General features: G+C 40.8%; 4 protein-coding genes across 4 annotated transcripts; 2 read left to right on the top strand and 2 right to left on the bottom strand.

The window, feature by feature from the left end:
- Positions 1-216: 216 nt before the first annotated feature.
- LOC118436257 (platelet-derived growth factor receptor alpha-like) lies at positions 217-1140 on the bottom strand. The gene is made up of 4 exons (XM_035853947.1): positions 1062-1140; positions 872-1000; positions 649-754; positions 217-568 (listed from the first exon to the last, which is right to left on the bottom strand). Exons 1-4 carry the CDS (start codon positions 1121-1123, stop codon positions 389-391), a joined length of 477 nt encoding a protein of 158 aa, XP_035709840.1. The 5' UTR covers positions 1124-1140; the 3' UTR covers positions 217-388.
- A 134-nt stretch (positions 1141-1274) lies between these two features.
- LOC118436188 lies at positions 1275-6256 on the bottom strand. Its single transcript, XM_035853709.1, has 13 exons — positions 6122-6256; positions 5458-5713; positions 4897-5343; positions 4639-4812; positions 4396-4551; positions 4195-4334; positions 3980-4127; positions 3632-3895; positions 3284-3550; positions 3096-3216; positions 2827-3035; positions 2564-2757; positions 1275-1349 (listed from the first exon to the last, which is right to left on the bottom strand). The coding sequence occupies exons 1-13, from the start codon at positions 6254-6256 to the stop codon at positions 1275-1277; spliced, it is 2586 nt and encodes an 861-aa protein (XP_035709602.1).
- A 1901-nt stretch (positions 6257-8157) lies between these two features.
- LOC110852268 lies at positions 8158-10158 on the top strand. The gene is made up of 5 exons (XM_022100287.2): positions 8158-9009; positions 9092-9241; positions 9321-9531; positions 9589-9735; positions 9803-10158. The coding sequence occupies exons 1-5, from the start codon at positions 8387-8389 to the stop codon at positions 10106-10108; spliced, it is 1437 nt and encodes a 478-aa protein (XP_021955979.1). The 5' UTR covers positions 8158-8386; the 3' UTR covers positions 10109-10158.
- A 418-nt stretch (positions 10159-10576) lies between these two features.
- Positions 10577-13243, top strand: LOC110852010 (lysosomal aspartic protease). Its single transcript, XM_022099965.2, has 12 exons — positions 10577-11015; positions 11178-11288; positions 11359-11472; positions 11558-11617; positions 11693-11832; positions 11973-12075; positions 12143-12174; positions 12230-12344; positions 12428-12447; positions 12535-12682; positions 12749-12790; positions 12868-13243. Exons 1-12 carry the CDS (start codon positions 10778-10780, stop codon positions 12942-12944), a joined length of 1200 nt encoding a protein of 399 aa, XP_021955657.1. The 5' UTR covers positions 10577-10777; the 3' UTR covers positions 12945-13243.
- The last annotated feature ends 243 nt before the right edge of the window (positions 13244-13486 follow it).

Raw genomic sequence — 13486 nt, 5'->3', positions numbered from 1 at the left:
GGGAAACCTTAACACATTTGTGGTTTTCACTGCCGCCTTGACAATTTGGACCTTGTTGATCGCATCCCACGCGTACAGAGCCGAAGGGAAAGTCTTACCAATAATTAAAACTGGTGGAATAAGGACATCGCGATTGCAAATTATTCGCATGACTTCAGCTAATTTTCCCTGTGATGAGAAACGACGACGACTCAAGAGGAGAGTAAGGAACCTGCACAACGTCATCATTGAGTCCGTGCCATTTTGCTAAGCTAATTATATTAGACAACTAATTTAATTAATGTGTTGTACACTACCAATGAATTACGTTAAATGGAGATAAATCTTGTGGGCTGAAAATAAAAGACTTTAAACTAACAAGTTGAGTTTCTTTGTGTCCAAGTCAATTTTAAGCATCTCGTGGTTCACTGAAAGGTAAAAGGTATCCTTGCGTGTCCTCTGCAATGCCGGAATCAGGAGATAAGTTGTTCTGGGGAGGAATAAATACTTGAGGGCGACCTTCCTCCGAAGTTCCACCATCGTTCGCAACATGGTTAACGAAACCCTCAAACGAAGGTTGAAAGTAATTCTGTAAAAAACGTCACATTATTGTAGGCGAAAACCTGAGATTAAATAATGCATAAACAGTCTACATATGTATGTATGTACCTGCGGGGAGGTGTCCACCAACAGCTTTTCAAAGAAAATTTTCAGCTCTGAAAAGGAGGGTCTCAGACTTGGTTCATTATTCCAGCAATCCAGCATTGTGTTGTAACTGTGCATACATAAATGAATAATTCAGTTGACGTTATGCCAGCAAGAACATAAAGTGTTAAAAGAGCAATTAATGGGGACATTGATGAGAATATTAGTAAATATGTAGAGTACACACATGTTTGTCGTGGCGTAGGACGGCTTGTGCATTCGCATTCCGTTGACTAGTTGGTCCAGAAAATCGTCACTCCATGTAACTCCAGGATAAGGAACGTTTGCCAGTGTGAAAATTTCCCAGGTTGTGACACTTTAATATAACATGGAGATTTACGTCGGTGCGGAAATTATCCAGAAAATTAAGAACTCACCCGTACGCCCAAATATCTGAGAAGACTGAGAAGCGCATTTGCTGAAGCGATTCAACAGCCATCCATTTAAAAGGGAGCGGAGACTGCACATTGTACGCAAATACAATTTTAGAATTGTTAACTTTGACAGTTTGATCTAAAACTATCTAAAACTAACTTTAAATATGCAAGTGCATTGAAGGGTAGAGTGCAATAAAAAAAGTGGGATGAGTATCATACAAAAGGCGTTAGGACATGGTTTTGACGAATTCGCGGTTGAATATCTTTGGCGGGGAGTTGAATTTTGAACTGATTTTTGGTCAGTTGCAAGATAATACTCTCAAAAAGATATATTTAAAATTTTGGGCCGATAGCTTTATAAATGCCCCCTCCAGTGCCCCCAGAGTTTGAAGGAGCCAAAAAAACACTTTCCAAACTGAATTACTCATATAGCATGATAACCTAAGAGGTCAGAGGTGAATGATTGTTAATATTACAACCCTAGATAATCATTGCATGTAATAATAAAATAATCCACAATGAATTACATAACGTTGGGCCTCCATCGTCGCTGATACGTTTTCATGAAAAGTGATCAATCGGACCGTGCACAGGAAAATTGACCTGCTGACCTTTAAAGCGGACCCACTAGGTCAAATGAAGATTGAGGGCAAAGCTCTAAGTGTCTCAAGTAATATTAAATTAAACAGTGAAGATTTTGTGTAAACAGTTTTGGAGAAGGACCCTAGCTAATCAGCTGACGGGGAATAGTAAAAAACTCGTGAACTAATTTAGGAAAATAATGGTCAAATTTTGTTGAAAACAAATTTTAATAACTTTTTTGTGTTCCCTGCTGCAGAACTATTTTACCTACAAGGTACAAGTGACAAAATAATAAAATTACTGCGTTTTGATTAGTTAAAAAAATTTAAAGTTCCGCTTCAATTTCGAGGAGAACTTTTGTAAAAATTTTATAGGGTTTGATGGAAACTCATTTCCTGGGGTGTAACCACTTATCAAAATTTTATCAAAAGTACTTACAATGCAACATACAATTTCTACCTTGGATAAAAACCACGTTAGGGATTTTTAGCATCAAAGTCCTAAAATGTGGGGGCCTTTAAAGTCGAGGAGTTGCGTTCAAGAGAGCATTCCATTAAGACAAGTATGAAGCTAGACTACAAAAGGGACTTAAAAGATAAGCATGATACAAAAGTGGTTTTATATAGTGAAAAGCATGCTAAGTCCCTTGATAATAGTCGCAAAGACGATTTTTGCACCAGGACCTCAGAAAAAAATATTTTGTTCAACGCCATTTTATAAGAACACTGGTTTGGAAAACTAAAAAAGGACACCTCTCCAAATTTGACCTTTCCTCATTTCGCAGAGTACATAAAATCGGAAGCCAGATATGCTTACCTATAGTTTGAGACATGGGCTTTCACATAAAAAATGTTAGAAATCTCTACAACTAAAAACCATCCCGCAATTAAGGTATGAATTCGTCAAAACCATGTCCTAACGCCTTTTGTAAAACAGTTTAGGGTGAAAAAAGTCCTAGGGACCACAAACTTGTCGGCGATATGACAGTCCAGGTTAGTAATCCAAACACTATACTGACTACAAAATTTGCATTTGTGATGACCACATGCATTTACCTCTTGATTCTTTATGTAATTCGAGTAATTCAAAAGCTGGCGTGATAGGCCAAAGTCACCTTTAAAAATAAAATTATTAATTTTAATTAAACCAATAAAGCAATAATTAAAACGATAGAAAAAGCTACCAATTTTAACTACTAGTTCATCCGAGAGAAAAACATTTCGAGTTGCAAGATCTCCGTGAATAATTTTTTTGCTTCCCAAGAATTCCATCCCGTTCGCTATTTCTCGAGACCATTTTATGAGATTTTGTGTGGTTATCGGCGTTAATTTATTGTTTGTCATGTCTGCTCCTCCATATTCAGCATCCACGTTCTCGTATGGATTTCTTTGTCTGATAGGAAGGTTACCAAATTTTTTAACGTTTAGTGGGGCATACAATAGCCATGCTTACTTGGGCTCTTGGGGTACAATGGCGTCATTCTTGACCAGATTTATAAAAACTGGTCTCTGCTTTCTCAAGTAATGCTCAAGTGAACCATTCGTACAAAATTCCACTGCGATGAAGATTTCACCTAAAAATTCATCCAGAATTGTAAAAGTCAACCTTAATTTCCATCAAGCTCCATTGTTTGCACATACGTTTCCTAATATTTTGCGTGCAAGCTCCCACCAAGCTGCAAATATTGGGATGGCTGCCAATGTAGGCCATGATTTTGACTTCGGACAGCAGAGTTTTGAAGTAGAGGACTTCCATGTTGTGCTTCACCGTTTTTACCGCCACGTCAATCGAGTTCATCCCCTTGAGCGCTGTCTTCATTGAGCGGCTCCCATTCTGACTGTCCAACAACTGGATCGAACCTTTTAAAACTTGTCCAAAATTCCCACTTCCCAGCACTTTCGATTGATCTGCCCATCAACCAACCAATCATTGGTTTTTTTCATGCCAATTACCACATAAGCGTGCAAACAGAATTAGTGAGTCGTTACCGATGTGGATCATTTCTTTCGGGATCTCAAACTTGGGATTGTATGGAAGAGACTGGATCAAGTCGGAGGTGTCCAAGTAGTCATTCGACTGAACAGCTTCAATGTTCCCTTCCAGAAATTCTTTAATCTCAGCCTCACTCAGCAGCCGAATTTGCTTCCGCTGGTCTCTAATCGTCTTCCAGCAGAGGAACATGACGACCAGGCACAGCATCAAAACACACGAGGCCACGATTGACACCGTTTTCACCACCAATTTGAATGGGTCTAGCACAGGAGTTTTAGACAAATTTGTAATAATTTATTAATCATGAGAAACTAAAAATATTTTGTATGGATAACTGTTCACACCGATAACGACCACTCTAAAAGTTTTGCGAGAAATTTTGAGAAAGTTTTCCGCTTCGCAGACATATTCCCCCTCAACTTCGTCGCTCACAATTGGAAATTCTATTTCAGTGGTGGTTTTGTCGACAGAATTTTCAACATATTTTGAGCCCTGTTGAGATTGCAGAAATTAAAGCATTTTATTATTTAGCATAGGCCAGTAAATCACTGATTGTTACAGGAACGACGTCGCTCCAACGGACGACTGGCGAAGGTTTCCCCTGACCTCGACATATTATCGACTTATTGGAGTCACCAGTGAACCACACCAAAGTCTCTTCTTCGTCCTCAGTGAAAGCAAAGCTGGGAGGCTCCGGATCTAAAATAAAATGGCAGCAAGAGTTCATTTTTGCTTGCTAATATTTTAGCAATGACTTTACCTGGGAGGACGTTAATTGAAATGGACTGGTTGACCCAATCAGTGCTGTTCCACACCGGAGCTAAGCAGTACACGTCCACTGCGCCCAGAGTTGTCAGCTCGATTGTAAGATTTATCCGATTCGTGTTGTAAACTTCCACGTATTCCCCGTCCACAGCTAAAAATGGGACACACAAGTACAACGATAAAGTTGTGTTTAATTGTCCATGTAGAATTAGTGCTCATTAAAACTGTGTACTTATACCCATTTTGTAGTCAACACTGCCATTCTCACTGCCAACTGCAAAGCGATGTCCATATGCAAAGTAGTAGCGTGAAAGTTGACAAAACACGGTGACCGTGTCCATCAGATAGGTCTCATTGCTTAATGGTTCGATCACCAACATTTTCTGTGGGTCAGCCTCGCTCCAGTCGAAATCTGAGAAAATTTGCACCCGTTTTAATTTCTCGATCATGAGTTATTTAGAAAATATCATGGCATTTTCGGTAGGAGGACCCTTACAAATCTCTGGAGTTTCGTGGGGGGTTTGTGGAACGGAGTAGAAGTAGTGCTGGGCGAGAAGGATTCCTTGGTCTCGACACGTGACGAACCCAGGTTTGTACGAGTTGTCGTTAGTGTAAGCACAGTAGTAGTAGCAATCTGCGACCCTCCTCAGGCACTTGGTCCCCTGTTTTAACGAATTAAGGGCGTCATTACTTTTAGGCACTGCAACAAAATATTTAGGGTGAAATATGCATAGGCGCACCATTCTCTGATGGCGATAGAATGTGTTGCAATGTGCGGCGGAGTCGCAAATTAGGAACTGATTTCTATCAGTAATAATTTTTCCGGAGGAAGCGATCTCACATTTCCACCCGTAGTGGGGTTTCATTGGGTGGAGCCAATAGGAAACAATGGCAGCGCATTCGTCTTCCTTCCCAACTTCCGTCCTTCTCTGTAACTCATCGTCTAACGAACCACCAGATACGAAAACAATATTCTTATCAAAGTGAAAGTGCGTCATTTATACATGTCTAGCACGTAATGTAGATTGTACATAAATCATTTACGGAAATGGCGTACCGCGATTGGGGCCTTGAGTGAGATGCATGTTGACAAGATCCGTCGCCTGGTCAAGGTGTAGGATCACATTTGTCCGGAGACAGAGGTCGTCGACAGCTTGGCAAGTGTAGTTCGAGACGGAACAGACTGAGCCGGAGAATTGGGAGGAGAAAACTGTGCGATAAGACCAGGTTTCGTCCTCCGCCCCCTCGACCACCTCGTTCCACAAGCCTTTCACCAGGCTCGCAGGTCTCACCCCTCCCAACCCATCCGATTCCTGTAACCATTACCCAGAAATCACCATCTGTCAATTTTAGCCATATGCACGACGCCTAATACCGACGCCCACGGTCTCTGTACATGTCGACTCGTGGGTGGCGATTAATTTCATTCATTTCAGCGTGATACCGACACTGGAAGGAAAGTAGGAACAGGAGAGAGCGTGAAAGGTGTGCACTCTGTCTGCATATTCCCACGAGGCGAAATTAGCTGTGTCGATGATGCATGTGTGGGGAACTGAGCAGACAAATTAATTAGACTAATTAATCCTCATTTTCTCCTGACTTGTTTGGGAGAATTTGACAGAAATTGCCAATCAGCAATTATATTGTTCAAAATAATCGGTGATTAATACATCTTCATGACGAAATATGCAACAAAATGGAGACAAACGTATTCGACTGACCTTATCGTACGTTTCCACCCACTGGATGGGGTAGCGAGATTCGCACGTGAGGTTAATGCCAAGATCCATATTTTGAAGAATTCTGAAAGTGTCATTTCCGAACCAAACTTCGGTCGAATTTGAGGGGACGGACATGGTCACGTTGGGGAAGTCAGAGTTATGGCGGTGATTACAGAGAGGACTTCTCCTTCCTTGGGATAGCCCCCAAGCGACTGCTCTGCTACGGTGTCCAATAAGGACGAAGGTTGAGATGACAAGTTTCAGAAATGTCAACATTTTGACAATGTTTTTAAGTAGGAGGATGAAAAGGTATTTGTTCAGAACAATAATTTAGGACTGGAACATGGAAGAGAAGAGACTGAAAGGTAACTCTGTTGGTCGCGGCGTACGGAAAAACGACGACTGGATGGAAAGTTTGTGGGATTCTCTCCTCTTATTTCAACTTTGCACGAATGTTTGTACGCATTTACATGAAAATTCTCTGAATGAACGACATTAACGACTTTGTGTTTAGTACTGGATGCCATGTGTAAATACCATGCGATTTTGTATCAACAGAGAGTAGAGATCTGGAGTCTGGAGGAACCCAATAAGAGCATTTATTCATCGACTTTAAGTGAACGTCACTCTTACTTCTCATGCCGACCATGCCGAATTTAAAGATCAGTCATGACAGGAATGAATTGGACAAAATATAGTCAGGATGAAAGGAATGCTCTTAGACGACATCAGCGTGTTTAAGAAAATTCGAGATTTTTTTGTTAAATTATGGACCTTATTGAATTATGTAAATTAAAAGATTTATAATATATTAGTAATGCAATTTCTTCGTGAGTTATATCCTTTATTTCTTGGGCTTATGTTTGCGTTTGAAAATCAGCAACATTTTAGAATTTGAAAGTGAGATTTTTTCGTTCGGGAGTGAGTGATATTTTCATCAGGTTCGACGAAATGTTGTAGTTATGGATCATCATGAGTATTTAGCTGGTTTTTGAAAATGGTTTGAAAATGGCTTTCACATAGCATAGATAATGTACTGAAAACATTGTCAGTGCCATTTACTGTAATTAAACTTGGCTCGTGTCTTCGCTTTCAAACACACAGTGCGTGCTGCATTCTTTTACAACAAGATTTGCATGCAGATTTTGAATAAGTTTACGGGTTTAAATCTGATAACTAAACTTAGTTCAAAGTAGAGGACACAAACCATGACCATCATAACATGATATAGGTGTGCAAAACTTCATGAAATCTGCAATAGCATATTTCAATTCGCTGCATATTTTTTTTACCAATTAAGCAATTGAATTTTGTCCTTGCAATCTTTGAGATTATAGTTTTGCAAGAGTTTTATAGTACGATTAAAGTGGAGGCTACTCATTTGTCACGTTGAAGAACTTGGAAACGAAGGCTTTTTAGAAGTGTGAGCATATGCGTCGAGATAAATGAGTAGCCATAAATAGCGTATTTGAAACGACTCTCTGGTGGTTTTGATAATTAAGAGCCATACAAAAATAATATGTCAAGGAGATGGACGCAGCGAGAATGTAACACACGCCGTTACTTAAGCATTACTACAAATAAATGCAATGTACTTACACCATGCACATCACTCTTCTAAGCTATTAGACATACAGTAATCATCATCATCAAACGGCGATCATCATTTGGTGGGTGGTGGGGCAAAGGGGTTGCTTGCACTGCACCTGTTTCTCCCATGTCTTACTCGCCGAAATGATTTTTTAAAGGCCGAATGTAAACAATTGTAACCACTTAAACGATGAAGAATCCGCAACAGCATCTCGTTAAAATTCTGAGGACTCGTTTGGCGAGGTTTCCGCATACGTACTGCTGCCTCGTCCCACTCCCATTGTTGGAGAGATGAGGACGAGATCTGTTCAAGTTCAAGAACCACCAACACCGGTTTAGTTTGGTGCATTGTTGATGTGAGTCGAACGAGTGCCCATGGCTTTAGGTGCGAGAGGAGGAATGTTGTCTGCATACAAAAATACAATGAAATGAATTCTCACTGCAAATTTTATCGAGATTTTAACCAACCAAATCTTCAGCTATCTCAAAGTTGGTCATTATGTACATAGATACTACACTTGCAGGATGTGTATTTTGAATTGAAACTAGTGGCAGGAGCAGCAGTGTTGATTTTACCACAGACACAAATAACTGTGCAATTCATAAGTCTGCATACATGCATACTAGTTATTTTCAGTAGTAATAATTTTCGGGATTTGCAAAGGTGGGTAGGAAATGAGGAGAATATTTTCACAAATAGTAAGCAAAAATTATGTCACGAAATCGCCAGCGACCGAAGTGCCAAAAGGGAGGGGGACCGTGACTCCGAGTGTTGTGAGAGTTTCGGCCATCTCAGCGACTTCTCCATCTCCAACGAGTTTGAGTACTTCGACTAAAAAACATGGTGGATCCAGGTCAATTTCCATGTCCTCCGGCCCTGGATCCATTCCATCAGTGTCCTCTACTTCCCCCTCGATTGTAGGACCCTTGCTCTCCTCCACACCTTATCCCATCCCCAAATTCACGCCAACAACACCCCAGAAGACCGTTGCTCCAGTGGTCAAGGATGTGGTATTGCCATCACAGTATTCGGCGGTGGAGCGGGAGAGGAGGAGGCGGTCGCAGTACGCCTCCCTCCTCGACGCCTCAGTGGACATGATTCTGAGCCGAGGTTATGCTTCGTCTAGTGACACGAGGGAAAAGGCCGCCTTCATTTCCGACCTCAACGTGAAACGAGTGCTGAGCAAGAATGAGGAGATGAAAAAAGTGATTTTCAAAGTGGCAGCTATGGCTCTTGCTCAGAATGAAGAAGACGTTGGAGGAATTGGATCCCTTCACCCCTTCATCATCACCGCAGGGTTCGTCCAGTTTGCCCGAGTTTATAGTCAGGCATGCAGCTGCGTCCTCAACTAATTGTTGTTTTCTTCCCTGTGTATTTAGGGAGGTATTTTTTGGTGGGAGCTATAACGAAATGGGACTGGGTGAAAATCCAGACTCAATTCAGGACATTTTGACGCCCGGCCTCCTCGTGCTACTCTTGCACACGGCGTTTCTCACGGGGAACACGTCCAACAAAACCTTGTCTCAAAAGTAAACTTATTACTCTATGCATGCAAGTTGTACACTTGTAAGCATATGCAACTAACGTGGCTATCTACGAATTTTGCAGACAACTCCTTTTGGCAAAAGCACTGGTGGAAACATCGGCAGGATACCTTTTGCATAGGACGGTTGAAGAGACGAATCACTTAATGGAAGATACTCCCGAAAATTCGCGTCACTTTGAGAGGATGCACCAGGGGAACAAATTGGCCACGCTAACTGGAGACCTACTCGTGGTCAGCCTCATAAAGAATGTGGCATGCACGGGAAATAATCAGGTAGGCGCATGTTTGAATAGAAAGCGATCAATGTCCAATGACCGTCATGTTATGCAGGTGTTGGAGCTAGTGATGAACAGCTTGTCCGAGTTCTCGACGACCGAGATTGCCAAGAGGAAGCCGTTCGAGACTACGGAAAGTGACCCTTTGGTGTGTAGGGCAATGAAGCCTCAAAATCTGGCAGAGTCTATCGTGTTCTCGAAGGTAAACTCTTCGAAAACTTACTTTAACTGCTTGACTTAATTAATAATTAATCAATTATTAATTAAAGGGCTTTCAGTCGTCGCTCATGCTCTCCGGTCTGGAGGACCTGGAAGTGCTGGAATCTGCGGCACAACTGGGCAGCGTGGCAGGCCTCCTCTGGAAGAACAACTTTGACTGGACCAAGTTGACTTCTTTGGGGAAAGGCGTGGATAACCTGGACGAGCTAAACGACTACCTGGCAGGGTTAAGAGAACAAGCCGACGAGCTGTTGAGTGGAAATAAGTTCATCCCCTCCTCAAATCACCCAGTCACTGAAATGATGAGACATTTAATCCACTTTTGGGGAGCTCCGAAATCTAATATTTCGCAATAATGCAAGATAAAAAAAGAATAAATACATATTTTGATACACAAATAGTTTAATCACAACGCAGTAATAAGTACATATTCACCCAAAGACATGCATGGTTAAGGTTTAATCATGGATGTATAAGAAGGGTTTAATATCTATTCGCTGAAATCTATGAGTCACTCAAACGAATAGTGTATTTATATAATTTTCATGTTATTGACGGTAAGTTCAGTTTTGTATGCGTGTAGATATATTTGTATCTAGTGGCGTTTCATAAATTGGCTTTGCGTGGAACATGAATTGGAGCAAGAACAACCAATAAGCATCATCATATCCTCATGATGAAAAAATATGACCACTAAAAGTTGGTGGTCCTATGCTAACACTAGATATGTGCATAAATAAGTTATATTTTTATCTGTTTCACTCATGACATGACTGACTACATGACATGGCATCTTCTTTGTGTGGTTCGTTAAACTGGAGATTGGCCAGGCTCGGGGAATACGAGTCAAATTAAGTAAAAAGGAGCTTAAAAACAAGAAGAAAGGTTGTTGTTGTCAAGCACTTCTTCGCATTTACTTGACTTTTGCTCTCTCGTTAATACCACGTCCAACTCAATTTAATACGCCCCCTAAATAAATTCCTTAAATATCAGAACTAGCAGAAAGTCGCAGAGAAAATACGACGATGATGATGCGGTTGAGCATCGCCACGGTCCTCCTTGGCCTAATTTTGGTGGTCGTGTCGGGGGACGAGCCAAGATTGGTTCGTGTGCCCCTGACCAAGGTCAAGAGTGTCCGCAGGTCGTTGCAGGAGGTGGGGACGGAGGTTGAACTGGTGCGACATCGGTGGAACAAGTTGGGGGCACCTTTGACCGGCCCCATCCCAGAACCACTCTCAAACTACCTGGATGCTCAGTACTACGGTATGTACAACATGTGTAACAAAGTGTATTTCATAGTTTATCATAGTTTCATAGTCTGAAATTTAACTTGTGTAAAATTTAACTTGTGTAACAAACTGAAGCAATTATTATGCATACGCACTTATGTGCAACATGTAAGCACAATTTCCTCTTTTTATGTAGGTCCCATCACCATTGGAACTCCGCCTCAAAACTTTAACGTAATTTTCGACACTGGATCATCCAACTTGTGGGTGCCGTCAAAACAGTGCAAATGGACCAACATTGCTTGCTGTAAGTTCATATAGATTTCTTAATTAAGATTAAGATTTATGAGGGTGGAAAACTGAAATTTTTTTTTCAGTGCTCCACAACAAATACGACAGTCGAAAATCAAGTACCTACTCAAAGAATGGAACTGCATTTGAAATTCGGTACGGATCCGGCAGTTTGAGCGGAATTTTGTCACAAGATACAGGTATATTTCTCATACTTTCTGCTCTTACACAGATAAGAAATGGATAATATGCATGCAATATTTTTTATGATTATTCGCTAAACAGTCTCCATCGGAGGTATCCCTGTACAGAATCAGACGTTCGCTGAAGCCATAAACGAACCAGGTAAGGGCAAATTTATGATGGTAAATCAAAGAGTGTACCAAAACATCTTTAAAATTTGACTTGTCCAACTTTCAGGCCTAACCTTTGTGGCAGCCAAGTTTGATGGGATATTAGGGATGGCGTACGACACAATTTCTGTGGACCGTGTTCCTCCAGTTTTCAACAACATGGTCAAACAGGGAGCAATTGACAACCCCGTGTTTTCCTTTTACCTGGTAATTCATTCATTTGCATTGACACATAGTGCATACACGTATGTACTACAATGGTAATGGCAGTACGTAATATGTAAAAAATCTAAATCTAGCGTTATTTAAATGTAATCGTTTAGTTTGTAAATCATTATCATTATTAGAATCGAAATGCAGCTCAGCCAGTGGGAGGCGAGTTAATTTTGGGAGGCTCCGACCCCAAGTATTACAAAGGAGACTTTACATATATGCCCGTGGACAAGAAAGGTTTTTAATAGATATTTATATTTCTCAATTAAGCGGTTAATTCAACAATTTAATTAATTATGGAAAGGTTACTGGCAGTTCAAGATGGATGGGCTCAAGGTATTAAATATGCTAAGCATTTTAAAAGCCTCTAAATAATTGGTGTGTGGAGTAGATTGGAGACAATGGTGGGACCTACTGTGAAGGTGGCTGTCAAGTCATTGCGGACACCGGCACATCTCTGATCGCAGGACCCTCTGATGAAGTGCGACGCTTGAATAAAGAGCTTGGTAATTAACAATAATATGGGCAAGAACTTATTGTTAGTAATGAGCAGTCTTCCTAATGATTCCGCTTTTGCACGTATTTTTAGGTGCCACACCTTTGGTCAAGGTAACTGCCCTTTTACTGGCTGTGATAAGAGTACAAAGTGTTCATAAATAGTATATACACTAACGGTGTCATGCATTTACTTGGTAGGGAGAGTATGCAATTGACTGTGCTATGATTCCAAAATTGCCGACCTTGAAGTTCACCTTTGGTGGCAAGGACTTTATTCTTACAGGCGAGGACTACGTTTTGAAAATCACTCAGTTCGGAAAAACAATGTGCTTGTCTGGCTTAATTGGTTAGTAAATTATTAGGTAGAAAATAATTCCCAAACCTAATATAATTAAAATTAATTAAATAATAGGACTGGACATCCCGCAGCCCTTGGGACCATTGTGGATTCTAGGTTGGATGCCGTTTGTTCTAAACGTTTTGCTAATCCTGCTTTGTTTTTATTAACTTTTCTTAACATTTAAAAAATAGGTGACGTTTTCATTGGGAAATTCTACACTGAATTTGATTTGGGTCAAAACCGTGTAGGATTTGCTGACGCTGTTTAACTATCCATCGGTGGACACACCCAGCTCTCCTTCGTGGAGTCACCACATTTCTCCAAGTGTAGGATATTAATTATTTTATTTAATATTTAACCTGACCATGTCATGCTTCCTCCATTCGTATGGTATCTGTACGACCTTCAGTCTACTTAAATGGCAAAAAGTGAGCTGAGAAAGATCTGTTATCATAATTTGTAATATTTGTAGAATTTACTCGATCCAATCAGAATCTGAACGCATTATTGTCAATGGACTTATTGTGATACATTTTAGAGAATAAAAATGTTGCAGAGTGGAATGAATTTGTGAGATTTGTGTGTTGGCCTTGCTTGCGAGTCGGGGAGAAAGTTTGAGAAAATGAGACGACTATGCGGGTATGACCTGGCTGGCCATCTACACTGTGGCTCGACGACTTTCTCCTTGTCTCCTGAGCCGAGCAACTTCCGTGTCCGTATCAATTCGTTCGCCTGTGCTACCTACGATGTACTACTATCGGAGAAAGTAGTGTACATACATATATCGTGGATATGCCTCCTCGTATAGTA

Source organism: Folsomia candida, unplaced genomic scaffold, assembly GCF_002217175.1.
Source record: "Folsomia candida strain VU population unplaced genomic scaffold, ASM221717v1 Fcan01_Sc007, whole genome shotgun sequence".
In the NCBI taxonomy this organism is placed as follows: Eukaryota; Metazoa; Arthropoda; class Collembola; order Entomobryomorpha; family Isotomidae; genus Folsomia; species Folsomia candida.
This window is presented reverse-complemented; position numbering and strand designations above follow the sequence as displayed.

Excerpts from the sequence above, each read along its gene's own strand:
- LOC118436257 (XM_035853947.1), bottom strand. The coding sequence starts at position 1,123 with ATGGCTGTTGAATCGCTTCAGCAAATGCGCTTCTCAGTCTTCTCAGAT. Across the intron at positions 1,001-1,061 it reads TCAGATATTTGGGCGTACGG|TGTCACAACCTGGGAAATTT; the intron begins GTGAGTTCTTAA and ends GTTATATTAAAG. Across the intron at positions 755-871 it reads TCCTACGCCACGACAAACAT|TTACAACACAATGCTGGATT; the intron begins GTGTGTACTCTA and ends ATGTATGCACAG.
- LOC110852010 (XM_022099965.2), top strand. The coding sequence starts at position 10,778 with ATGATGATGCGGTTGAGCATCGCCACGGTCCTCCTTGGCCTAATTTTG. Across the intron at positions 12,076-12,142 it reads TATGCCCGTGGACAAGAAAG|GTTACTGGCAGTTCAAGATG; the intron begins GTTTTTAATAGA and ends AATTATGGAAAG. Across the intron at positions 12,791-12,867 it reads GGGACCATTGTGGATTCTAG|GTGACGTTTTCATTGGGAAA; the intron begins GTTGGATGCCGT and ends TTTAAAAAATAG.
- LOC110852268 (XM_022100287.2), top strand. The coding sequence starts at position 8,387 with ATGAGGAGAATATTTTCACAAATAGTAAGCAAAAATTATGTCACGAAA. Across the intron at positions 9,242-9,320 it reads AACAAAACCTTGTCTCAAAA|ACAACTCCTTTTGGCAAAAG; the intron begins GTAAACTTATTA and ends CGAATTTTGCAG. Across the intron at positions 9,532-9,588 it reads CATGCACGGGAAATAATCAG|GTGTTGGAGCTAGTGATGAA; the intron begins GTAGGCGCATGT and ends CATGTTATGCAG.
- LOC118436188 (XM_035853709.1), bottom strand. The coding sequence starts at position 6,256 with ATGTCCGTCCCCTCAAATTCGACCGAAGTTTGGTTCGGAAATGACACT. Across the intron at positions 5,344-5,457 it reads CACTCAAGGCCCCAATCGCG|ACGATGAGTTACAGAGAAGG; the intron begins GTACGCCATTTC and ends GTGGTTCGTTAG. Across the intron at positions 3,551-3,631 it reads GAAAGAAATGATCCACATCG|ATCAATCGAAAGTGCTGGGA; the intron begins GTAACGACTCAC and ends GTTGATGGGCAG.